The sequence below is a fragment of the Lutra lutra genome, chromosome 7 (genome assembly GCF_902655055.1).
Source record: "Lutra lutra chromosome 7, mLutLut1.2, whole genome shotgun sequence".
Taxonomy (NCBI): Eukaryota; Metazoa; Chordata; class Mammalia; order Carnivora; family Mustelidae; genus Lutra; species Lutra lutra.
In genome coordinates this window covers 49,637,473-49,664,179 of record NC_062284.1, presented here as the reverse complement: position 1 = coordinate 49,664,179, position 26,707 = coordinate 49,637,473, and the positions used below count along the sequence as shown (strand labels likewise).

The 26,707-nt window shown below is 39.4% G+C and overlaps 1 protein-coding gene across 1 annotated transcript; it reads right to left on the bottom strand.

The window, feature by feature from the left end:
* Nucleotides 1–17,856: 17,856 nt before the first annotated feature.
* LOC125104389 (kinesin-like protein KIF23) lies at nt 17,857–25,455 on the bottom strand. Its single transcript, XM_047737033.1, is given in 7 exon segments — nt 17,857–20,800; nt 21,068–21,109; nt 21,111–21,248; nt 21,515–21,538; nt 21,541–21,770; nt 23,260–23,313; nt 25,410–25,455. Coding segments are annotated over 7 exon segments (918 nt in total). The 3' UTR covers nt 17,857–20,416.
* Between the last annotated feature and the right edge of the window lie 1,252 nt (nt 25,456–26,707).

Below are 26,707 nucleotides of genomic sequence, written 5' to 3'. Positions count from 1 at the left end.
TTTCATGGAAGGATCAAGGACCAGTAAAAATGAAGGCAGTGTTTTATTTATTTAATTTTTAAAAGATTTTATTTATTTATTTGACAGAGACCTCAAGCAGGGGGAGTGGCAGACAGAGGGAGAGGGAGAGGCAGGCCTCCCCAGCTGAGCACTGGGCTTGATCCCAGAACCCTGGGATCATGACCCCAGCAGAAGGCAGATGCTAAACCAGCTGAGCCATCCAGGTGCCCTGAAGGCAATGTTTTAAAGTAATAATAGAGGTTTACCTTAAATGTCAGTTCCATGGAGGGCATATACTTTGGTTTGCCACATTGATTGTGCTTAAAACAGTGCCTGGCACGTAGAGGGCACTCAACTAAATACATGCTGAATGAATTAAAGCTGTGTTATTGACATGCAAGTAGATATACAGAGCAATAGAACAGAGAACCTAGAAACCCACTGTCATACATATGGGAGCTTAGTAAGTCAGAGGTATGACTTTATAAATGGGGAAGTGTAGTGGTTGGGGGAAGAGTACCTTTTCAAAAAAAAAACAAAACTACTGGGACACTTAATTTTCTATCCGTATGGAAATGTGGAAAGAATGTTTTTAACTCCATCCTCATCATACATAATGTGAAAAGGAAAACTAAAATTTTAGAGGAATACAGGAATTTACTATTATTAAGAGTATTTGAAAAATTTCTTAAGGCACAAAACATAAAAAGATTCCTAGGTTTGATTATATTAAAATTGAAAACTATAAGCAAAAAACCCCATGAACAACGTCTGAAAAACTGTGACAGCCAGGAGTCTAAGAAAACACAATGACTAAATGTGATATGGTTTCCTAGATGGGATCCTGGGAAGGACAAAAGACATTAGTTCAAAACTCAGGAATTCCAAATAAAACATGGACCCTAGTTAATAACAATATATTAATATTGGTTTATTAATTGTAGCGTATTGATATGTTAATAATGGGGAAACTGTCTCTGAATATGAGGGAACTCTCTATCCTCATAATTTTTTGGTAAAGCTAAAATAATTCTAAAAATTAAGTTTATTTTAGAAACACTATAACCAAAGCGGAAAAAAAAAAGTCAGATTGGGAGAAGATAGGAGGTCCAAAGTACCCAAAAGCTATATAAAGTCCCACAAACCAATAAGAAAGACATAGCTGTCCTGTTTTGCAGAACATCAAAAATTAGCAAGTAAGGGGCACCGGGCCAGCTTAGTCCATAGAACATGACATTTGATCTTGGGGTCCTGAGTTTAAGCCGCACAGTGGGCATAAAGCTTACTTAAAAATAAATCAAATTATCAACTAAAAGTAACTAGGGCTAAGAAATTTTTACTTAAACTGTAAAAATGAGACACAGTCATTAGCAAAGTGGTTAAAAGTTTAGATGTCAGGCTCAGACTTGGGCTTAAATATCAGCTGTACCACTTGTGATTTTGGGGGTCCTTGAGCAAGTCATTAATCCTCTCGATCTGTTTCTTCACCTGTAAATTATAGCTAACACCTGGACAGGGTGTCAGACACCGAGCACCCAGTTAACCACAGCTATTGTTCATGAATGTTTAGAACTCTTTAAGCAAAACATCAGTTGCCCATTCATTTCCCTTTATGTGTGGTTCATGGACTCAGTGGATTCAACATCATACTTTGGACAAATTCTACTACCCTCATTCCCCTGTCATAGTACAATCATTCTGTTAAGGTGTATTTTCAACAGACTAAGCAATATGCTATTTAAAATGTTAAAAATAAGAAATGGAGAGGTTAAATCCAGTAACATCTACTGACCTAGGATTAAACTTTGGTCTGGAGCATTTTAGAAACAAAACTGTGACATTGCTTACTACTATACTATTAGTGACAAGTGGATTTTGTGGACTAGTATCACACCTTCACTATTAATATAACAGATTACCATTTAGTTAAAAAAAAAAAAAATCAGCCTCCAAAGAAACCCTAATTTAATCAGAGAAAAATGTGTGTTTACCCAGGTAAGAATGCCTGTTTCACCATATTTTTCAGTAGTCCGTTTTCTTTCTTTTTTTTTTTTTAAGATTTTATTTATTTATTTGAGAGAGAGAGATCACAAGCAGACAGAGAGGCAGGCAGAGAGAGAGAGGGAAGCAGGCTCCCCGCTGAGCAGAGAGCCTGACGTGGGACTCAATCCCAGGACCCTGAGATCATGACCTGAGCTGAAGGCAGCGGCTTAACCCACTGAGCCACCCAGGCACCCAGTAGTCCGTTTTCTAATTTATGTTGTTTCCCAAAGCATGTTTTTTGATTAAATGTCTAGAAGAGCATACTTAATACATAGATATAATAGTTGTTACACAAAAAAGACATTATCAATTTAATGTCAAATTACTTTATATTGGGGCACCTGGGTGGCTCGGTGGTTAAGTATCTGCCTTCGGCCCAGGTCATGAATCCAGAGTCCTGGGATCGAGTCCCTCAGCGGGAAGCCTGCTTCTCCCCCTCCCATTCCCCCTGCTTGTGTTACCTCTTTTGCTCTTTCTCTGTCAAATAAATAAATAAAATCTTTTTTAAAAATTACTTTATATTTTCCGCTTTTTTTTTTTCACAATTGCAAAAATTCTACTTTTCATTTTTTCCTATTGAAATGTGTTTGACTTGGGGCACCTGGATGGCTCAGTGGGTTAAGCCTCTGCCTTCAGCTCAGGTCATGATCTCAGGGTCCTGGGATTGAGCCCCGCATCGGGCTCTCTGATCAGCAGGGAGACTGCTTCCCCCTCTCTCTCTCTGCCTGCCTCTCTGCCTACTTGTGATCACTCTCTCTGTGAAATAAATAAATAAAATCTTAAAAAAAAAATGTGTTTGACTTAATATTTTATAAACTTGCAGTGTACAACACCTTATAGTATGGGATTTGATACATTTGTATATCATAATATGATTACCACTGTAATAGTTAATTAGCATCTCTCACATTACATAATTATCCTTTCTTTATAGTACTTATAATAATTAAGTTCTAGTCTTAGTAAGTTTGATGTTTGTAATACAGTATTAACGTCTATAGTCCGTGAACTGTGCATTAGATCTCTAGGACTTATTATTTGTTTTAAGTTTGTACCCTTAGGGGCACCTGGGTGGCTCAGTGGGCTAAGCCTCTGCCTTTGGCTCAGGGCATGGTCTCAGGGTCCTGGGATCGAGCCCCACATCGGGCTCACTGCTCAGTGGGGAGCCTGCTGCCCCCTTCTCTCTCTGCCTGCCTCTCTGCCTCCCTGTGATCTCTCTGTCAAATAAATAAAATCTTAAAAAAAAAAAGTTTGTACCCTTAAAAACATCTACCTTGTCTCCCCACCCCGCATCCATTATTCTGTTTTTACAAGTTGGCCTTTTTAAAATTTCCACACGTAAGTGATGTCATATAGTACTTGTCTTTCTCTGTCGGGCTCACCTCACTTAGTATCATGTGTTCAGGGTCTCTCCATGTTGGGACAAATGGCAGAACGTCCACCTTTCTCATGGCTGAATAATACTCCTGTGTGTACGTGCACATGCGCCACATTTTTTTATCCTTTCATGTACTGACAGGCACTTCAGTTGTTTCTGTATCTCAGCTATTGTAAATAGTGCTGCAGTGAACATGGGAGTGCAGACATCTTTTCAAGATAGTGTTTTGACTTTCTTCAAGTAAATATCCAGAAGTGGAATCACATTATAGTTGTAATATTAATTTTTTGAGGAACCTGCGTACACTGTTTTCCACAGTGGCTGTGCCAATTTACATTCCCAGCAACAGGGCACGAGGGTTTCCTTCTCTCCACATTCATTGCCAACACTTGTTACTCTTGTCTTCTTGATGATAGGCGTTCTAACACCTGTAGTTTCATTTGCATTTTCCTGATGATACGTGATTTTGAACATCTTTTCATGTTCCTGGTGGCCTTCTGGATGTCCTCTTTGGAAAAATGTCTGTTTTTCTCCCCATTTTTAAATCGGATTGCTTCTTTCTTATTGTGTTGTATGAATTCTTCTTATATTTTGGATATTAACCGCTTATCTGACCTATGGTTTGCAAAAAGTCTTCCGTTTTGTAGGTTGCCTTTCACTTTTGTTAATTCTTTTGTACAAAAGCTTTTAAGTTTGATGTAATCCCTTCTGTTGATTTTTACTTTTGTTGTTTGATGTCATGTCCAAAAATCATTGCCAAAACCAGTCTCAGGGAGTTTCTTCCCTATGTTTTCTTCTAGAAGTCTTATAGTATGAGTCCTTATGTTCAAGTCTGTAATCCATTTTCATGTGAATGTTTGTGAGTGGTGTAAGGTGTCTAGTTTCAGTGTTCTACATGTGTTCATCCAGTTTTCTCAACATAATTTGTTGAAGTCTGTCTTTTCCCCCTTTGGTGCTGTTGGCCCCCTTGTTGAATATTAGTTTAATGTATAAGCAGAGGTTAATGTTGAGCTCTCTGTTCTGTTCTGTTTGTCAGTGTGTCTGTTTTTGTGCCAACACCTTACTGTTTTTAATACTGTAGCTTTGTGGTATAGTTTGAAGCAGGAAGTGCAATACCTATAGTTTTGTTCTTTTTCCTCAGGATTGCTCTAGCTCTTCGGAGCCCTTTGTGGTTACGTATAGACTTTACAGTTTATTTTCTATTTCTGCGAAGAATGCCATTAGTATTTGATGGGGATTGTGTTGACTCTGTAGATTGCTTTGAGTAGATTACACATTTTGACAATAATAATTCTTTGAATCCTTGAACACAGGCTGTCTTTCCATTTGTGTCTTTTTCTATTTATTTCAGCAATCTTATAGTTTTTGTTGTACAAAACTTTCACCGCTGGGGTGCCTGGGTGGCTCAGTCAGTTGGGCATCTGTCTTCAGCTCAGGTCATGATCTCAGGGTCCTGGGATCGAGCCCCATGCGGGCTCCCTGCTTAGTGGGGAGTCTGCTTGTCCCTCTGCCCAGCTCCCCACCCTCCCACTTGTGCTCTCTCTCTCTCTCTCCAATAAATCAATAAAATCTTAAAAAAAAAAACAAAACAGGGCGCCTGGGTGGCTCAATGGGTTAAGCCTCTGCCTTCAGCTCAGGTCATGATCTCAGGGTCTTGGGATGGAGCCCCGCATCAGGCTCTCTGCTCAGCAGGGAGCCTGCCTCTCTGCCTACTTGTGATCTCTCTCTGTCAAATAAATTAAAAAAAAAAAAAACAACTTTTACCTCCTACATTAAATTTATTCCTTAGTATTTTGTTTTTGATGCTGCTGTGACTGGGAAAGCCCTTCTTTTTTGTGTGGGTATGACCATTATTATCTTTTTCTTAGACTTGACAATCCTTTCATTGAAACATAATTGACATACAATGTTTTGTGAATTTCAAGTGTACAGCAGATTGATTCCACAGTTCTGCACATTACTCATTGCTCACCGCGATAAGTGTAGTTGCTGTCACTACAGTGACATTATTACGACATCACTGACTGTATTTTCTACGCTGTACTTTTCATCTCTGTGACTTATTTATTTCACAACTGGAAGTTTGTACCTCCAGTCCCCTTTATTGTGCCCATCCCTCCACCCATCTCCCTTCTAGCAACCACCAGTTTGTTTTCTGTACTTGAGTCTGTTTTGTTTTTTAGGTTCTACGTATAAGTGAAATCATATACTATTTGTCTTTCTCTAACTTATTTCACTTAGTATTATCCACTCAGTCCATCCAGGTTGTTGCAAATGGCAAGATCTCATTCTTTTTTATAGCCAAGTAACATTTCCGGTGTGTGTTGTGTGGTGTGTGTGTGTGTGTGTATGTATGCCTCTACTTTATTCATCCACTGATGGACACTTGGGTGACTTCCATATCTTGGCTATTGTACACGATGTTGCAGTGAACATAGGAGGGAATATGTCTTTTCAAATTAGTGTTCATTTTGTGGGGGGGGGGGGTGGCTATCCAGTAGTGGAATTACCTTATCATATGGTAGTCCTATTTTTAATTTTTAGGGACCTCCATACTGTTTTCCACAGAGGGTGCACCAGTTTTTATTCTCACCAGCAATGCATGAGAGTTCTGTTTTCCCCATATCCTCACCAAAACTTGTTATTTCTTGTCTTTTTGATACTAGGCATTCTGATAGGTGTAAGTTGATACATCATTTTGGTTTTGATTTGAATTTCTCTGATGAGTGATGTCAAGCATCTTTTCATGTGTCTGTTGGCCATCTGTATGTGTTCTCTGGAAAAATGTCTACTCAGGTCCTCTGCTCATCTTTAAATCAGATTATTTGGATTTTTTTTTGGCGTTGAGCTTTATGAGTTCTTTACATATTTTGGATATTAACCCCTTATTGGATATATCATTTGTAAATATCTTCTTCCATTCACTAGGTTGTCTTTTTTGTTTTGTTGATGGTTTCCTTCACTGTGCAAAAGCTTTTTATTTTATTTTATTTTAAGATTTCATTTGACAGAGAACATGTACACAAACAGGGGGAGCAGCAGAGGGAGTGGGAGAAGCAGGCTTCCTGCTGAGCAGGGAGCCCTATGTGGGGCTCAATCCCAGGACCCAGGGATCATGACCTGAGTGGAAGGCAGGTGCTTAATGATTGAGCCACCCAGGCACCTCAAAAGCTTTTTATTTTAATGTGGTCCCAGTAGTTTACTTTTGTTTTTGTTTCCCTTGCTTGAGGAGACAGATCCATATATATGTTGCTAAGGACAAATTCTGAGATTATGGCCTATGTTTTCTTTTAGATTTTTATGGTTTCAAGTCTCTCATTTAGATCTTTAATCCATTCTCAGTTTATTTTTGTGTATGGTGTAAGGAAGTTGTCCAGTTTCATTTTTTTACATGTAGCTGTTCAGTTTTCCCAATACCATTTATTGAAAAACTATCTTTTTCTCATTGCATATTCTCGTCTCCTTTGTTATAGATTGACCATGTGAGTGTGGATTTATTTCTGGGCTCCCTGTCGTGTTCCACTGATCTATGTGTCTGCTTTTATGCCAGTACTGTACTGTTTTGATTACCATAGCTTTTTTTTTTTTTTTTTTTTTTAAAGATTTTATTTATTTATTTGACAGAGAGAGATCACAAGTAGACAGAGAGGCAGGCAGAGAGAGAGAGAGAGAGGGAAGCAGGCTCCCCGCTGAGCAGAGAGCCCGATGCGGGACTCGATCCCAGGACCCTGAGATCATGACCTGAGCCAAAGGCAGCGGCTTAACCCACTGAGCCACCCAGGCGCCCTGATTACCATAGCTTTGTAGTAGATCTTAAAATGTGAAACTGTGGTACCTCCGGCTTTGTTCTTCTTTCTCAAGGTTGCTTTGGCTATTTGAGGTCTTTTGTGATTTCATACAAATTTTAGGATTACTCATTTCAGTTCTGTGAAAAATGCTATTGGTATTTTGATAGGGATTACATTGAATCTGTATATTGCTTTGGGTAGTATGGACATTTTAACAATACTAATTCTTCTAATTTATGAGCATGGTGTATCTTCTCGTTTGTGTCATTATCAGTTTCTTTCATCAGTGTTTTTATAGTTTTCAGAGGACATCTTGTTCACCTCTTTGGTTAAGTTTATTCCTAGTAATTTGTTGTTTAAAGCTGCTGTTTCCTTACAGATTTTCTGTCTGGATGATCTAGCCATTGATGTATGTAGGGTGTAAAATCCCCTATTATTACCGTACTACTGTTAATTTCTCCCCTTATGTCTATTAATATTTGCTTTTATGTGTTTAGGTTTTCCATGTTGGGTGCATAGATACTTACAGTTGTCGTACCTTCTTGTAGGATTGATCCCTTTATCATTTTGTAGTGTTCTTCTTTGTCCTTTGCTACATTGTGTTAAAACCTGTTTTGTTTAGGGGCGCCTGGGTGGTGCAGTCAGTTGAGTGTCAGACTTGGATTCGGCTCAGGTTGTGATCTCAGGTTCATGAACGTGCCCCATGTTGGGCTCTGCGTGGAGTCTGCTTGAGGTTCCCTCTCCCTCTGCCCCTCCCCCCACACATGTGCATGCTCTTGAAAAATAATAATAGTGAAATTTGTTTTGTCTTATATGACCATGGCTTTTTTTTTCCTTTTTGCTTTCATTTGCAAGGTATATGCTTTTCCATCCTTTCACTTTCAGTCTGTATGTCTTTTATCTGAAGTGAGCCTCTTGTAAGCAGCACGTAAATGGGTCTTGTTTTTTTTAGCCCACTGAGTCACCCTGTGTGTTTTAATTAGAGCATTTCGTTCATTTACATTTAAAATAATTGTTGATAGTTATGTGCCTACTGCCATTTTGTTAATTGTTCTCTGGCTGTTTTGTGGCTTTTCTCTGCTTTTTTCTACTTCTCTTCCTCTTTTCCCTTATGATCTGGTGATTTTGTTTGGTGTTATGCTTGGAATCTTTTCTCTTTGTTTTTGTGTATCTGTTACAGGTTTTGTTTTACTTTGTTTTGTTTTAAGATTTTATTTATTTGAGAGGGAGAGCACAAGTGAGAAAGCACAAGCTTGGGGGAGCAACAGAGGGAGAGGGAGAAGCAGACCTCCCCACTGTGTAGGGAGCCGGACCCGGGGCTCGATCCTAGGACCATGACCTGAGCTGAAGGCAATTGTTTAACTGACTTGAGCCACACAGGGCACCTGTCTGTTACAGGTTTTTGATTTGTGATTACCATTGGGTTCATGTACAACATCTTATGTATATAGCAGTTTGTATTAAGGTGATGGTCTGTTAAGTTTGAACACATTCTAAAACCTCTAAATTTTTACTCCTCTCTCCATGTTTCATGTATATGATGTCATATTTTACATCCTTTTGTGTATGCTTTGCTTAATTTTGTAGAAATAATTGTGTTTTAACTTCCATATTGGCTTTATAAGTGATTAAAAGTAAAAATTCAATAAAAGTAGTTTGTTAAAGATTTTATTTATGTATTTGACAAAGAGAGACACAGTGAGAGAGGGAACACAAGCAGTGAGAGTGGGAAAGGGAGAAGCAGGATTCCCTCTGAGCAGGGAGCCCGATGCGGGGCTCAATCTGAGGACCCTGGGATCATGACCTGAGCCAGAGGCTTAATGACTGAGCCACCCAGGTGCCCCGTAGGTTTGTTTGTTTGTTTGTTTTAATATTTATTTATTTGACAGACAGAGATCAGAAGTAGGCAGAGAGGCAGGCAGAGAGAGAGAGAGAGGAGGAAGCAGGCTCCCTGCTAAGCAGAGAGCCCGATGCGGGGCTCGATCCCAGGACTCCAGGATCATGACCTGAGCCAAAGGCAGAAGCTTTAACCCACTGAGCCACCCAGGTGCCCCCGTAGGTTTGTTTTTAATCTGAAAGTTTTGCCTTTCATTATTTTCTTCTAGTTATGCCCCCCTCCCCCCAATTAACGAAACCCCTTTAACATTTCTTACAAGGCCAGTTTAACTTTTGTTTGTCTGGGAAACCTTATCCTTCATTTCTGAGTTATAACCTTGCTGGGTAAATTACTCTGGTTTAAGTTTTTCCCTTTTAGACCTTTGAATATATCATGCCACGTTCTTCTGGCCTGCTTGGTTTCTGTTGAAAAATCAGCTGATAGCTTTATGGGTTTTTCCCTTGTATCTTGTTTTGTTTTGGTTTGCTGCTTTTAAATTTGTGTCTTTATCATTACTTTTTGGCATTTTAATTCTTTCGTGTTTTGGTCTGGACCTCCTTGGGTTCACCTTGTTAGGGGCTCTCTTAGCTTCCTGGACTCGGATGTTTGTTTCCTTCTCCAGAGTGGGGAAATTCTCAACTCTTATTTCTTCAAATGATATTCTGCCCTCTCTCTCTCCTCTTCTGGCACTCTATATGTGAAATGTCATACTTGATGATGCCTTTTCTCAGGTCCAGTGAGCATCTTTATGACCATTACTTTAAATTTTTTATCAAGCATATTATCTCTGTTTCATTTAGCTCTTTTACTGTGATTTTGTCTCATTCTTTGATTTGGGGCATATTCCTTTGTCTCCTCATTTTGTCTGTTTTTATGTATTAGGTAGGTCACTGTATCTCCTGGTCTTGAAAATAGTGGCCTTGTATAGAAGAGGTCCTGTGGTGCCCTGTAATGCATTCTCCCCAGGGTCACTAGAATCCCCTCAGGAAAAGTTTGTTTCTTTTTCACATGTTTCACACCTAGTGTATAGAAATGCAATGTAAGTATGTTGGTTTTGTATCCTGGAACTTTATCGAAATCATTGGTTGGCTCCATCAGTTTCTTGGTAGAGCCTTGGGATTTTCAGTGTACAGAATCCTATCATCTAAAAATAGTGACAGTTTTATTTCATTCTTCTCAATTTGGATGGATTTTAGTTCTTTGTCTTGCCTAATTGATCAGGCAAGGACTTGGAGTACTGTGTTGCATAAGAGTGCTGAGAGTAGAAATGCTAGTCTTATTCCTGATCATAGAGGAAAAGCTTTCATTTTTTTTTTTTTTTCCTCCACTGGGTATGATGTTACTTGTGAGTTTGTTGTATATGGCCTTTTTATGTTCCATTTATATCCCATTTAGCAAGGGTTTTTACCATGAAAGTATGTTGTATTTTGTCAGTTGCTTTTTTGTGTCTACTAAGTTAATCATGTGATTTTTATCTTTCATTATATTAATGTGATATATTACATTTATTGATTGGCATATATTGAACCATCCTTGCTTCCCAGAGATAAATCCCACTTGGTCATGGTGTTTAATTCTTTTTATGTGTTCTTGAATTCAGTTTGCTAATATTTTGTTGAGGATTTCTGCATTTATATTAATCAGGGATACTGATCTGTTTTTTTTGTGGTTCCTCATCTCTCTTTGGTATCTGGCCTTATAGAATGAGTTTGGAACTATCCTTACCTCCTCAATTTTTTGCAAGAGTTTGAGAAGACTGTTGTTAATTCTTCTTTGAAGGTTTGGTAGAATTTGCCTCTGAAGCCATCTGGTCCAGGGGTTTTCTGTGTTGGGCAGGTTTTGATTACTGATTCAATCCCTTTATTATTTATCCTTTCAGATATTACATTTCTTGCTGACTCAGCTTGATGGATTGTGTGTTTCTATTTATTCATTTCTTCTAGGTTGTCTAATTTGTTGACATACAATTGTTTGTAGTATTCTCTTATGGTCCTATGTATTTCTGTAGTATCAATTGTAATGTGTCCTTTTTCATTTCTTAATTGAGTCTTTCTTTTTTCCTTAGTCTGGCTAAAGATTTTGTTTACCATTTCAAAGGACCAGCCTTTAGTTTTATTGATCCTTTCCATTTTTCTGGTCCTATTTCACTTATTTCCACTCTGATCTTTATAATTTCCTTCCTTTTGCTAATTTTGGGCTTGTTTTTCTATTCTTTGCGGGGGGAAGGTTCTTTGTAATTTTTCTAATTCCTTAACATGTTTATTGCTATAAACTTTCAGAACTGCTTTTACTACATCCTGTAAAATTTGATATGCTGTGTTTCCATTTTCATTTGTTTCAAGGTAAATTTTTATTTCCCTTTTGATTTCTTCTTTGACACATTTGCTGTTCAAAAGTATGTTGTGTAGTTTCCACATATTTGTAAATTTTCTGGTCTCCCTCTTGTTGATTCCTAGTTTCATACCATTATGGTCCGAAAAGGTAGTTGATGTGGTTTCAGTCTTCATAAATTTGCTACAATTTGTTTTGTGCCTTATCATGTCATCTGTCCTGGAAAATATTTCATGTGCACTGAAGAAGTATGGGTATTCTGCCTCTGTTCGATAGAATGCTCGAATAGGTCTGTTAAGTTCTTTTGTTCTATAGTTCAGTTTAGTTTGTTGACTTTCTGCCTGGATGAGTTACTCATTGCTCAGAGTGGGGTACTGAAGTCCCCTACTGTTACTGTATTGTTGTCTGTTTCTCCCTTTAGATCTGTATTTGCTTAATAAATTTTAGTGATCCAATGTTGGATGCATATATGTTTACTATTGTTATATCTTCCTGATGTATTGACTGTTGTATCATTACATAATGACCTTCTTTGTCTCTTTGTTTTTAGGCTTGACTTCTGTTTTGTCTGCTATAAGTAAAGCTACGCCCACTTTTGTTTGGTTTCCTCTTGCATGGAATATTCTCTTAATTCCTTCACCTTGAGCCTGTGTGTATCTTAAAAAGTTGAAATGAGTTTCTTGTAGGCAGCATATGGCTGGGTCTTGTTTTTATCCATCAAGCTACTCTGTGCCTTTTGATTGATGAATTCAGTCCATTTATATTGAGTATTGATTTGTATTTTGTATTTATATTTTGGGCATAATAGTACTGCCTCTTATATTTAGCCTTCTGGTTCTTTTTCCCTATGTTTCTGTCTGCCTTTATAACGTGGTGGTTTTCCATGATTTGCTCAGCCTCCCCTTTTTTGTTTTGTGACTTTTTATGGACTTTTGCTTTGTGATTGCCATGTGACTTACATAAAACAACTAAAGAGTCCTTTTTATCCCGATAGCACTTTATCTTCATATAAAGGTTCCAACCTTTTACTCCTCCCTATTTATATTTCCGATGTCATAGTTTACCTTTTTTTGCAGTGTATTCATTGAGGAATTATAGTGGTGATAGTTTTTTTGTTGTTGCTCTTTTTCTTAAGCCTTTATAATTAAGTGGTTAACACATTATTTTAATATACAGTTTTCTAAATGTTGTTTACCTTTGTCTCTAATAGGTTATTTCATGTGCTTTTATGTCACTAATTAGCATCTTTCCATTTCAGCTTGGCGGACTCCTTTCAGTATTTCTTGCAAGCCAGGTCTAGTAGTGAGCTCTCTGTTTTAGTAGGGAAAGCCTTTATTTCTCCTTCATACCTGAAGCATATCTTTTTCAGATAAAGTGTTCTGGGTTAGCAGTTATTTTTCAGCACTTGAATGCACCATTCCACTTCCTCCTGGTGTATAGAGTTTCTGAGAAACCCATCAGTAAGCTAATGGAAATTCCTTTGTAGGTCACTTTCTTTCTTCCCTGGGTACCTTTTTTTTTTTTTTTTTTTTTTTAAATTTTAAAAACAGGTGTCTTGGAGATCATCTTTTTGCATTGAGATAATAGTGTTCTCTTAGCTTCTTAGACTTCTCTAGTTCCTTCCCCAGGTAGGTTTGGGAAGTTCTGTTCTATTTCTCTAAATACACTCTCTCCTCCCTTTCCCCCTTCTCCTTCTGGTAGACTATTCTGTTTTTCTCATCATACATGATTAGCTCTTGCAGGTTTTTTTTTTTTTTTTTTTTTTTTAATCTTAGCTTTCCTCTCCTGGATCATTTCTAAATTCCTATCCTCTAAGTCATTAATTTATTCTTCAATCTGATCTGCCCTATTTTTTTTTAGATTTTATTTATTTATTTGAGAGAGATCACAAGTAGGCAGAGAGGCAAGCAGAGCCTGGTGGGGAAGCAGGCTTCCCACTAAGCAGAGAGGCTGATGCGGGGCTCCATCCCAGGGCCCCGGGATCATGACCCGAGCTGAAGGCAGAGGCTTTAACCCACTGAGCCACCCAGGCACTCCTGATCTGTTCTATTTCTTAAGCTCTCTAATGCATTTCTTCATCTCATTCGCTGAATTTGTCAGCTCTAGAATTTGGCTTTTTTAAAAAATTTCAAACTCCTTGGTAAAATAAACAACCTCCTGTTCAATCATTTTATTCCTAAATTGAATCACATGAGTTTTCTTATAGGCTCATCAGATTTCTTTATAGTCGCTATTTTGAATTGCTTGTCAGTTAAATCACAGTAGTTTGCACCGTTGGTTCAGCAGGGGAATGTTTGGTGATTCCGTATCACCATGGTTTTTATAGTGCTCAATTAGATGTCGCTCTGCCCTCGCACTGAAGTAGCACACTGTCCTCAGTTGTCTACTTTGGTGTAGTTCAACAGAGTGGCCATTGTAGACCTTTCTTTTGTTTCCCAGAAGGTGGTGCAATAGCTCAGGTTTTGGCTTCTCCCCAGTTGAGCTGGTTCTGGAGCAGCACTCAGGACTGCCTATAAAAAAAAGCCAATCCAGAAGCTGGCAACAGAGGTAGGGGGCGAGGGGAAGTGTAAGCTTAGCACCGTGCTTTGGGGTTGCCTCCACGCTGGTAGGGGGAAGGAACCTGGAACAGGGTACTCCCAGAGGTCCTTGTGCAGACCTCCTACTGAAATCCTAAAGCAGACAGCAGGGAATGTTCCTTCAGTGTCCTTTGATAATTTTGTGTGTTTCCCTTCCCCCTCTCCCCCCAGTCAAGGAGGTCCCTCCTCAAAGCTGTGCTGCTGAGAAGAAATGGGTCCCTGGGCAGAAGTACCCTGTTTTGAAATGGTTCCTTTGTGTGCTTTAATACAGGTAGCCCCAACATGAGAGAAACAAATGAACATTAGCTCAAAGCAAAGTGCTAGGAATATATGTTAAATGACTGTCACACAACTTTGTATTTCTTAGTGTTTATTTCAGTTCTTTTTGCATATCTAAAGGTCGGAAAGTAGATATATACATACAAAATTCAAAACAACTTCCTAAAATGGCTTTAGTGTTGGCCAGTTACTGACATCCTTATTTTGAAAGTTTGAATTGTCAAATATGTCTAAAGTGCATTCTCGTAAGCTAATCTATAGCAGCATTTGTTATTAAAGTATTCAGAAAAGCAGGAAAAGTCACACAAAAAAGTGATTTACATATATTTTTCCTTAATCACCCAAGACAAAGCACTTGTGCAAATTAGTTATTAAGTATACAAGATATATACAAAACAGTAGCATTATGGAAAAGTTTACATGGCAGGGCATAGAATATAAACAGTGTGCTGAAGCCTAGGTATCTTTGGAACCATAGGGGGAATCTCTGATCTCCACCAGTGTATGATATATCTGAGGTCTGTGATACTCAACAAAGCTGAGAGGTGACTCAGAAGACTCTTGGACTTTGGAGAAATCACCAACACAAATGAAAATGCTCTTTGGTTACTGAGACTGTCAGGTCATGGTTTCTTGTGCCTACAATGTGAAAACCAACATTTAGTATTGACTTTTGCATTCATAGCAATTGGATCTCCTAGGAAAGGCTTTACGAGAACTCAGGTTTTACTGTGGGAAAGTTCAAATCCTGAGAAAGCAAGTAACGGTTATAAAATATGGGTATCCACTATTAAACTTAAAGAGCAGGATTCCTGCCTGCATCTGACTGCAGTGACTTTGCAACTTGCCTAAGGAATATGTGTGTTAAAAATGGACACAAAGACTTGTATAAGTAAACATTTGAAAGGGGTAAATTAATATGGAAAAGGAATAGACCAGACTCTTGGGTATGTGCTTAACAGAAGGAAAGGTGAGATTACTTCCCCTACCATAAATTCCACTATTGTGTTTTGTTTTAGTGAACATTTATCACTATAACGAGATCAAGAGGCCAAGTTTGGAGAAATGAATTACACGAAGAGATGTCATCCTTGACTAAAGCCTGCAGCTTCCCTCCTTACAGGTGATCTCAGTCCACCTCTGAGAGCTTTAGGAGCACTAGCCAAGTGTGCATAAGCATGAGCAATCTCCCTTTACCTCCGGTTACTGCTCTCACTGAGCCTTCTGACATTCTCAGCCCCACTGCTGCAGTTTGCTAGAGGGCCTAGCTGTTCCAAGGGGTAAACAAAAACCATGTATGTCCTCTTAAAAGTGGATGGTAGGGAGATGGGGTGATAATGGAAATACTGGAGGAGGGAGCACACACACAGAAAGGCCTGGTTAGTCAGAACTCACTTGGGTTGTGCATGATGCTGATATCCAGGTCCCAGCTGAGATCCTGCTCTCATCTCCACAGCCACAGAACACGGATAAGAAAATTACAGAAGAGGAAAAGATCAGCTCCTCTATAGTCTGTAAACACAGTTCTGCTTGGATGGCTTCATCCACGGTGGGATCCCACATTGCTTTCTAGTGCAGCACAGACAGCTATGTTAACAGATATGTGCAGGTTATTTGACATAGGCCACAAAAGATGGTGAGCTGGAAAGGTCTCTAGAGGTCATGCAGGTAATTTCCTTGAGAGGGTTAGTGGCCAGAGCTTGGCTTTCTAACACCACCTACCCTTCCCACGCTCACTCTAGAAAAGCCTCCCTTTAGCTAGAGTAATAATGAGTAACAGTTCCACAGGGAACTTCTGCGTCTGTGAAGATCCCCACCAATTTGATGTGAATTGTTGTTCTACAGTGATGCCCTCTGACTTGAATCTCTGGTCCTGTCCCTCTACACTGAAACCAGGGACCTTGGACCAGAGAACTCCTATAAGGAGCAGACCTAAACAAACATGAGAACCATGTCAGGTTTGTGGAGAACAGACCTATAGGCTACACTGGCGATGTGAGATCAGACCTCAGCTGCTTCTGAGAGCAGGAAAAGCTGGAGCCAGGAGGGTTAAAATAGGTTGCCCTAACTTTTATGAAGCAGACATATTTTTTACCCCTACCCTGGTTTCTACATCAGTCCCTTCGGACTTTACCATCTGGTGGGGCATGTGCTGCTGTGGAAGATCTTCATTTTCGACTGTGGAAAAGGGGGAAACATGATGCAACCATTATTTTTGCATTTAAGAACAGGAAAAATACTATAGGATATCACTACATTCCTTCAGTTAATTAATGCTACATCTTATAGGATATTGTGTTCTTCAAGAAGCAGCAGCTAAGAAGTCTGAAGCCCTCTGAAGAGATACATCTGATGATCACTCACCCAGTTGGCAATTCTTGTTTTAAAGTCTCAATATCCATAACCTGAACAGATTGTCCACCACCTCTTGTTTTATAAACATCACCCTGAAGCAGACAGGAAAGATCAGCATTATACTTTGATATAACAATGATAAACATGTATTTCAAACTGAACTTAAGATTCTCCATGAAACAGTAAAGAAAGTCCTATTCACAAGTGCTTCAGACTGTGCTTATTAAAGTACTTCAGAAATTATCTCTCAGTAAATGAAAAGTCCAGTGTAATAAAATCAGTAACATTCTCAAATTGCAAAAAATATGTATTCCTTTTTGTTCAGTCTATAATTTAAAAATTACACCAAGGATCAAGAAATCTACCAGAGATTTCTAAATATTCTAAGGCATTATACTTTCCTCTGGATATACCACCCTGCTCATTTTACAGTCTTATTTGTAACTCTGGTTATAATTAAGAAACATCCTCTAAATTTTTTCTAATTGGCTTTTCTCTGATTATTCACTGACTCTGAACAAAGGATAATTTTTCTATAGGCTAGGGAAGGGAAAGGGATCTGGGTAGCTCAGTGATAAGAAATGTTGATAGATCACATTTTAACGTGGGCTTTTTATCTGGAACCGACAAATGGTAGTTCTTTGGATCTGCTTCTGAAGTAGTGGCTGAAACTAACTCTACAGTATGTTATAGATTTGGAGTTCCTCGAACAGAATCCTGAGGATCTGAGCCTCATTCACTAGAAAGCAGCTGACTTTGTCGGAGTTTAGCAGATTTACAGCCTGAGCAGTTCCTTTAGTTTTCTAACGGACAAACAAAAAGGTTCTATCATTACCCATTTATCTTTGTTGACACTGTCTGTGAGTCATCAAAGAAAGAGAGTAAGTGGTTTTTTTGCAAAGTTGACTTTCTGTATGTTTTTCATCCTCTGTCAATTTTTTACCTTGATTAGTTTAGTTTTAATCTCCTCATCTCCTCATCGGAGACTAGTTCCTAGTGGGTCAGCCTGTACTTCTCACACTTAGCTAGTGCCTTTCCATTTGCAGCAGATACTGTGATGGCAGGAGGGACGTGTGGCTGCATGACTCTCTCAGTTTGCACGTTAGAGGCAGGCTTATGATCTACCCATCTGTCTCCTGCAGAGCGAGATCATCTATGGCGGAGACGAACTGGTGGTGCGTTCTGATCAGGTTGAAAGTCGAATCAAGAAACAAGCATAACCCAAATTAATTTAAGGGTATTATTAGAAGTGCAGCAGGTTTGGCTACATTAGTTGATGACAGTATCAAAACAAATGCATAAACCTTTTCAAAAGCTAAATATGTTATTCCGATAATTTAAATGTTCTCTTTGTATTTAACCACACAACCAACCAACATCTTTTAATACTGCTTGTTCAGTATACATTCTACCAAGGAGCTCTCCTTAAAACAAAACAATGTATGAAAAAATTCTGGCTATGCTGCTAGGCTTTCCTGTGTAGGTGGTATTTAAGACCATTCATCTTACTTTCTCTATCAAAACCATTATTTGTGCCTCCTATTGTAAGGTAATCTGTTAGGTCCACAACTATGTTAAAAACTTCAAATGAGGTCAGTAAAAGCTCTAAAACTTGCACATAACACTCCGTATACAAAGACAATAAATAAGTAAAAACTAATGGACTTTATGGTACATAATGCTAAAGAACATAAGATATAATAAGAACCCTATGTATAAAATGATTAAGAGACTGACTATAAATGAAGTACTTCTGACTATTTTGAGATCTTAAAATCTCAAGTAGAACTTCTTGACAAGTTCAAACACAATAATGGCTAAAACATACCAACTATTTTTTTCTCAAATATTTCATAAAGATTCCAAGAACCAAACCAAATGTTGTATCAAATCAGTCTGTATCAATCATACAGTTAAAAACTTGTTGCTTCCAGTCAACTTTATCATGTAAATCCGGGAAAGTTAAATTTAGCACGTTCAGTCTAAGGAAATGCATTTCACATACAGGACATAGTTCCAAAGACAACTCACTGGTTGAGATGTCTCCTGTTTGTATTAACTGAAAGCAAATTAAAGTCTGTCACATGCCAAATCCTCCCAGCCTGGTCACGGACAAAGATCCTAACTTTAAGAAGTCTGTCTGGAGAACTGAAGCATTTCCCCTATGTAATCACAAGCAACAGCTGCTGGTGCTAAGTCATTGCTACTATAGAACGTGGGCGATAGAGTTGGCCATGAAAGATGCCCACACTGCCAGCAACCCAGGAAATTTTCCCTTCTTAAAAAGTGACCTGATGTTGAACAAAGTCAGGCTCTTGTGACCTACCGTTTAGCAAAGGTGATAGTTTTCCTGAACACATTTAGCAATAAGTACATTATGAAACTGGCTTCAGAAAGATAATTACTACAATCTGCTATTCACCGAATCAGATATTTTCATCTTCTTCACTGAAGTATAAATTCAGCCCACCTAACATAACTTTTGGCCAACAAACCTGGATACACAGATGCTAGTCTAAACTTTGCTGCACTTCTAAAGAGATTTGATTTCAAGTGAGAAGTTAAAGGATCTCTAGTAAATCTTAAATATCTGAGAGCAGAATTAACCAAGCATAAGCAAGCCTTGAATAGTGTTCACTCTCTAAAGTTTCATAAAAAATAAAGGTAATTTATTAGAGTTGATCAGAAAGATCAGTCACCAAAATTTGCTCCCTAAAAAGGTTTCAAGCAAAATTTGTAAAGAACTTAGTCTTTAGAGTCATCTGTTTTCTTGGTAAATACCTTGCAATTCATCACAATCCCTTAATAAGAAGTACGGGCCATCTAAATGAAACTTATCTGTACCCTAAATTATACAAGAAAATTTAAAGCAAAATACTATTAATTTGTTAAAAGACAAATTCTAAAATAGCTATAGTAAGATTTTACTAAATATAAATCCACATTAACTTGGTCCATTTATTCAGAATCAAAGGAAAAAACTTTACCTTAATCCTTAAGAAGAAAATTTAAACATGAATTTCTTTAAACACCATTGACTGAGGCCAAGCCCTTATAAATGGAGATAAAGGTCTTGAGATTAAAAGCAATTTACTAGACATGCAAACCTTCAGTAGTTACAAAATAGGCCTGGACTATTGCAAAACAGTCAATGTCATGAAAATCAAAAAGGGTGTGGCAGGGGACTATTTTATATTAAAAGAGATTGAAGACATAATAACCACATGCACGTTGTGAATAACCACATTCACTTTGTTAGGATCATAGATTAAAAATAGAGGCTATTTTCAATTAATGTTAACTTTCTTAGGTTTGATAAAGACTGTTTATATAGGACAGTGTCCTTAATAGGACTAAAAGTCACAAAGTATAGGGACTTCCTTTCAGAAGTTCAAGGAAAAAATGGTATATGACAACTGGTAAATCCAGGTAAGGGGAAAGAAGGATATTGTACCATTCTTTCAACTTTTGAATTTGAAACTATTCAAAATAAGTTTGAGAAAACAATTTAAAAAATAAAAGTTCAGAAGCAGCAAAAAAACAGGAAGGAAAACAAAAAAATGGAAAACGTGCTCTGAGACACTGTTCGCTGATTTTGTGGCTGCTTATTAGCTTATGCAAATGAAAGCCCAGATTACTCTGGGGCACGCATTGGCCAGGTGTTACGGCTTTTTCAGATGAAGAGCTAGGCCTCAATCTTAGGGTGATTTGTCAAAGTAAATAACAGAAAAATTAGCCCTTGTTTATCTGGAGCTCACCCATCTTTCACCCATTGAACTTTCTGAATGAATCAAGTCACAAACAGCGCCCCCCACCAGCAAACCCGCAATTCGCTATGGCCACCAGGGTTTAGGAGAATGCTGGCACTGACCCTACAGCAGTGGTCCTCTTCTAGCTCTATCTCATTTCTGAATGTGGGAACCACCTCCCTGCCTTCCGTCCAGTACATCCCTTGCCTTCTGACACAAGTTTTACTTTGTCCTGGCTCCTGCTGCCTACGCCTTGCAATAGCGGTGACATGGACAGGTGTGTTATACGGAGGAATTTTCTGTTCCCATTCCGAAATACAGGAGGCTACAGAAATGCTGCTGCAAGAATTAGAGTGTCTATGTAGCTGTGGCTGGTTCAGCAGCTGCTGGCCGGTGGGAAGCTGAGCAGTATAGTTACTAGAAAGCTAAAAAAATGGAAGAGAAATTAATAAGCAAGACTGAAACACAGAAAGGAACAATTCACTGCTTTTCTATCATTTTAGCCCATGTTAGAATCCTTTTTACTGAGTCACTCCATGTTTTATTCTGAATTTGCAATAAATTATGCTAAATTCAGAAATATTTACATATAGAAATACAATAATATAAAACAAATGGAGCATCCTAGAAAGTTACCTTATCTGAACACATTTTCTCTAGTGCAAGTGACTACCCCACCACAAAAAACTTACAGATACCGGTGACAGAGAGACGACTCTTTGAGTGACTTTTTCCCCGGTCCCACTCCTGGGAGGGTCTCTCTGGCTTTTCGGCTCTGGGTTCAGTAACAATAGCCTTCAGTTGTTTCAGTTTCTCATCTTTGACCCAGAGTTTATTTTCCATCTCCAGCTGCTTGGCTGCCACCCGGTGCTCCTAGGTTAGCAAGAGGAACACACAGCTAATTCAGTCACACCAAACAAGCATTCCAGACCACCCAGCCGCCTCGTTTCCTAAGAATGACAGTCCTCCCAGAGTCAAGCACACCTTGTCATGCCGTTTTAAGGAGAGAGAAAGGAGACAGAATGGACTGAACGGTGGCTCCTGCTGCCACCACCACCACCAAAACCCTAAGCCTAGGAACATGGATTCGGAACACCTCAGGTGGAAGTCAGCCACCGTCCCACAGGAGCGATACTCACGCATTCTTTGTCCCACTTCATGGTTGGTTGTCACCATGTCTTGCTTGTAGCCTGGCTTCTAGTCCGCGCTTGTCAGAAAACTGCCGCTGAAGTTTCTGGTTCTGAGTCTCGAGTTCCTGTTGCAAAGTACGCTTGTCCTCTTCATAGATTGTAGTTGTCTTCTCTAAAATCTCATTCTGGGAAGGCAGACCACTCTGTTCAGGATCTGGCTTGTAAACACCACATGTAGCTGTGAACTGACTGCTTTGGTGGTTTGCTCACACAGGCATAGCTGTGGAAAGAAAAATCATGGAGAAAGCAGTTCCCTCTACAATGTTATCTGAGTTCCTGCCTCCATGCCTAGAAGTGAGAACTTCCTAAACAAGGGCCTCACAGAAAAAGACAAAACTTTAACTGACTTCATGTGAAAATGATTTTCCCCTAAAATTTGCCCTGAATTTTGTTTTTTAGGCTGTTTTCAGAAGAGAGAACACTGTATTGGTTGCAATGAGCTTCTGTCCAGAAGGAATGGGTACCCTTTAAAGGATATAGAGAAAACAAACCTATCATCCTAAGTCAAAAAGCAAGCTGTAACCAGAGCTAAACTCATGAAAGCCCTCTAGAAACTCATTTGGTCCAAGAACATTCTCTCCAACTGCTAAAGCCTAACTGAGAAAATTAAAGAGTACATTACCCCTCTAAAGCTCTTCACTCACATCCCTTCTCTTCTGGGGTGAGGTGCAGATTAGTAGGGAGCTAGGGCTATCTCTCCCCCAGTAAGCAGTGGTTAAAGGCTGGGAGGGCGAACAGCTAGGTCAGAGAGCAGTGCTAACCAGCCAGCACGCACATTCACTAAATCATGCCAAAACAAACCTTATACTCTAAAGTTTTGTTTTTCTTCTCCAGTCATTCTATTTCCAATTTCTGTCCTAAGATCACCCTTTCTTTTTCATGTAGTTTTCCTTGAATGTAGTTTTCTTTATTTGAAACAGCACTGTCAAACTCTTAACGCTTTAAACGTAATAGCGGAAACAAAGCATGCAGGCCAAGTTTACTCCAATTCCAAAATAACCAGTGAAATCAACTTTTATTAACCAGTATGTAGCTATTCAGCAAATCATGACAGCCTGGAGCAGAAAACAAGTCAAGAAAGAAATCAAGAGTTTGGTTTCTAAATCTGTATGAGAGATATTCCTAGAAAAGCTGGTTTTTACTGAAAAAGAGAGTCTTTCATTCTGCGCTACGGCATTCCCTTGTCAGCCCTTACAGGTAAGTAATTTGGTTCAAAACAACTGCAAAAACAGAAATAACAGATTTAGGATCAGCTGGATGCAACTTGAAATCCCTGGAACACCAAGTACTAGTTATATGACAATTTTTCTGAGCACATTTCTTCCTTTCAAAATGGGGATATAGATTCCACTTATCTCACACCTTTCCTCTGAAGATTCAAATGAATTGATGATAAAAACCATAGACCTACTTACTGAGCATTTGTAAGTACCAGGCTGTTTACTGTTCTACATGATTCTCACATATTATCTCATTGCCACAACACTCTCTGAGGTAAGGACAGTTAAAATCCTCATTTTGCAGATAGGGAGGCCAAGAAATGGAAGATGAAATCATTTGCCCAAAGACATTTTTAAGATGTAATATTTATGAAGTGTCTTCCAAGTAACTAGTAGGAACTAAAAGCAAAGTAGCTATTATTCCTTTGTGTATATTTCTGTAGATTTAAAAAAAGGGAGAGAATACACACTTACCTGTTTCTTCTGTTTTACGAGCTGTGGGAAAGTTCCTTGTCAGTCCTTTCAGGGCTACAAAGTGCAGAAACAGATAATCCTTCCTTAAGATCTGCCCCACCAGGGGGCACCTGGCTGGCTCAGTGGGTCAGGCCTCTGCCTTCAGCTCAGGTCATCATCTCAGGGTCCACGATGGAGCCCCGCATCTGGCTCTCTGCTTGGCGGGGAGCCTGCTTCCCCCCCTCTCTCTGACTGCCTGTCTGCCTACTTCTGATCTCTGTCAAATAAATAAATAAATAAATAAATACCCCACGATCTCTGTCAAATAAATAAATAAATAAATAGATAGATAGATAGATAGATAGATAGATCTGCCCCACCAAAGAACTCAAATTTGTTAAAATTTCTGGAGTTGAAATGATTGCAGACCGCTTTTGGCCCTTACATTGTTTGTGAATTTCATCGATCATCATCTGCCATAGGTGATGTCATTTCTCTAATGCCTCGATTGGCCTGGGAAGAGTCTGCTCATCGTTGATATCTAAAAGTTCACAGGACGGCAGAAGTGGAAAACTCTGTAAAACCACTTCTGTAACCAGTGGTTCTGCATTGAATTATAAAAAATTACAAGAAGTTACACAGGAGAGAAAGCTTATTTAAACAAGTTGATACACTTGTGATTAGAACCCCCAGTTCAGTGAGCCATGTGCTTGAGTTGTCACAATCATACCTCCTTAAAAATGAGTTAAAAAGGGGCGCCTGGTTGGCTCAGTGGGTTAAAGCCTCTGCCTTCAGCTCAGGTCATGATCCCAGGGTCCTGGGATCGAGCCCCGCATCGGGCTCTCTGCTCAGCAGAGAGCCTGCTTCCTCCTCTCTCTGCCTGCCTCTCTGCCTGCTTGTGATCTCTGTCAGATAAATAAATAAAATCTTAAAAAAAAAAAAAAAGAAAAAGTGGGGAAAGTAAGTTATAGTATGTAACAAAAGACTCATTTACACTTTGGTTCTTTTTTTTTTCTTTCCCTTTTCTTTGCACTTGGTTCTTGAGAGGAAGGGAACTATTTACTAAGTAGTTCTCTACTGTGAAATCAATCTTAAGGAGAGAGACTGACAGACATCAGCATGCACATGATGTGACACAAATCTTACCATCTCCAACTGGTCCTCCCCAAACCTCATTTGTTTATCTCCTTCCAGGCGTCAAACCACATATTGCCTTGTCCACTGGTCTTGCCACTTCAACTTCTTGGGTCACTTCTGCAAATCTCGTGACTTGCTAGACACAAAACACATCGGAGGGGGTTTTTGGTTTTATAAATCAGCATATTCAAGTCTTTCAGAAATTAATGAAACAATAATAAATTGGTCATTAGTTCACTTCTGTAATTAATGGTTCTGTATCAGTTTTATAATTTTTTTTTATTTTTATTTATTTATTTGACAGACAGAGATCACAAGTAGGCAGAGAGGCAGGCAGAGAGAGAGGAGGAAGCAGGCTCCCTGCTGAGCAGAAAGCCCGATGTGGGGCTTGAACCCAGGACCCGGGATCATGACCTGAGCCAAAGGCAGCGGCTTAACCCACTGAGCCACCCAGGCGCCCAACTAATGCGTTTTGATGGCCCAGTCTAAGGAGCTGTCCCCACATGGCCTGGCTGTACTTCAGGAGTTATTTTAATAGCAGTGTTTCAGGAGGGGGTTAACACCATCCTTCAAGGATTCTATCAAAAGGACTGTCCGTGAAATGCACCATTATATATTTCATAGCCCATAAAGTTTCTTCCAAATCTTGAATTCTGTGAAAAAGTATATTAAGTGCAGATGTTTAATATCCTCATATTAAAATATTATCTCAAAAGTGTTAGGCTTCATCAGCACTGAAGTCCTACCTCACCCCTGCCCCCGGCACCCAGAGGGGCTCCTGTCTCCAACTAACTCTGTCCCCTCCACATCCAAACAAGGAGTTCAGTTTTTGTTTTTGGGTTTTAATCTCTACAGCCAATGTGGGGCTTGAACGCACAACCCTGAGGTCAAGAGTCACATGCTCTACTGAGCCAGCCAGGTGCCCCCAAACAAGGATTACTAAGGCAATGCAGCTGTTACTTCTGACCACTCTGGATTTCTGAGCCAAGGCAAGTCTGACCGATTAATCAAGCCTCCAGTGAAGGAGAGCTCACTTGCAGAGACCCCAAAAACATCAGCTAACTCCCACTGTACCCTCATCCTTGGTCACTTCTCAAAACACAGAGCTCATCTGTGTCTCCACAGTGTCCCATGATTCATGATTCTTCTTCCTTGACCCCAACTCCCAGTGTCCTTCCTGCTTCCACTGTGCTCTCTGGAGCCCAAATTCCTGTTACCGGACTTCCGTATGTCTTCACACCTCTCACAGAGAGCTCTACCCATCTCTAATTACCATGATTTCTTAACCTGGGGTCCATATTGTCCATGGGTACATTTCAGGAAATCTGTATACTGGATGGGAAATATATTATACCTTTTATTTTTTCCAGACTTCTGAAATAGCATTTCAATTATGAATGTAGACCAAAACATAATATTAGTGGTATCTGTGATTTTTGTCAGTACAAATCATAGGTAATTTTACAGCACCTTACAGTGCTACAGATAGTTATGTTCATCACTACTTTGAAATTACATAGTTATAAGACCTACTGATACATCTTTAATTAAGGCATTAATAAAGAAGCATGTAAATTATTACAATGACAAGTGCCTTAAGAATACTTTTAGCAGGGGGCACCTGAGTGGCTCAGTGGGTTAAAGCCTATGCCTTCGGCTCAGGTCATGGTCCCGGTGTCCTGGGATCGAGCCCCACATCGGGCTCTGTGCTCTGCAGGGAGCCTGCTTCCCCCTCTCTATCTGTCTGCCTCTCTGCCTACTTGTGATCTCTGTCTGTCAAGTAAATAAAATCTTTAAAAAAAAAAAAAAAAAAAAAAAAAAAATCTTTAAAAAAAAAAAAAAATACTTTTGGGGGGGGGACCCAGGTGGTTCAGTCAGCCATCAGACTTTTTTTTTTTTTTTTAAGATTGGTTTATTTATCTTAGAGAGAGCCCAGGTGGGTTGAGGGGCAGAGGGAGAGAATCTCAAGCAGACTCCCTGCTGAGTGTGGAACCTGACATGAGGTTCGATCTCAGGACCAGGAGATTATGACCTGAGCTGAAACCAAGAGTCAGACACTCAACCAACTGAGCCACCCAGGCGCCCCAGACATCCACCTCTTGATAGCAGCTCAGGTCTTGATTTTAGGGTTGTGAGTTCAAGCCCTGCCTTGGCTCCACGCTGGGTGTGAAGCTTACTTTAAAAAGGGAAGGGTGGGGCACCTGGGTGGCTCAGTGGGTTAAAGCCTCTGCCTTCAGCTCAAGTCATGATACCAGGGTCCTGGGATCAAGCCCGGCATGGGCATCGGGCTCCCTGCTCAGCAGGAAGCCTACTTCCTCCTCTCTCTCTCTCT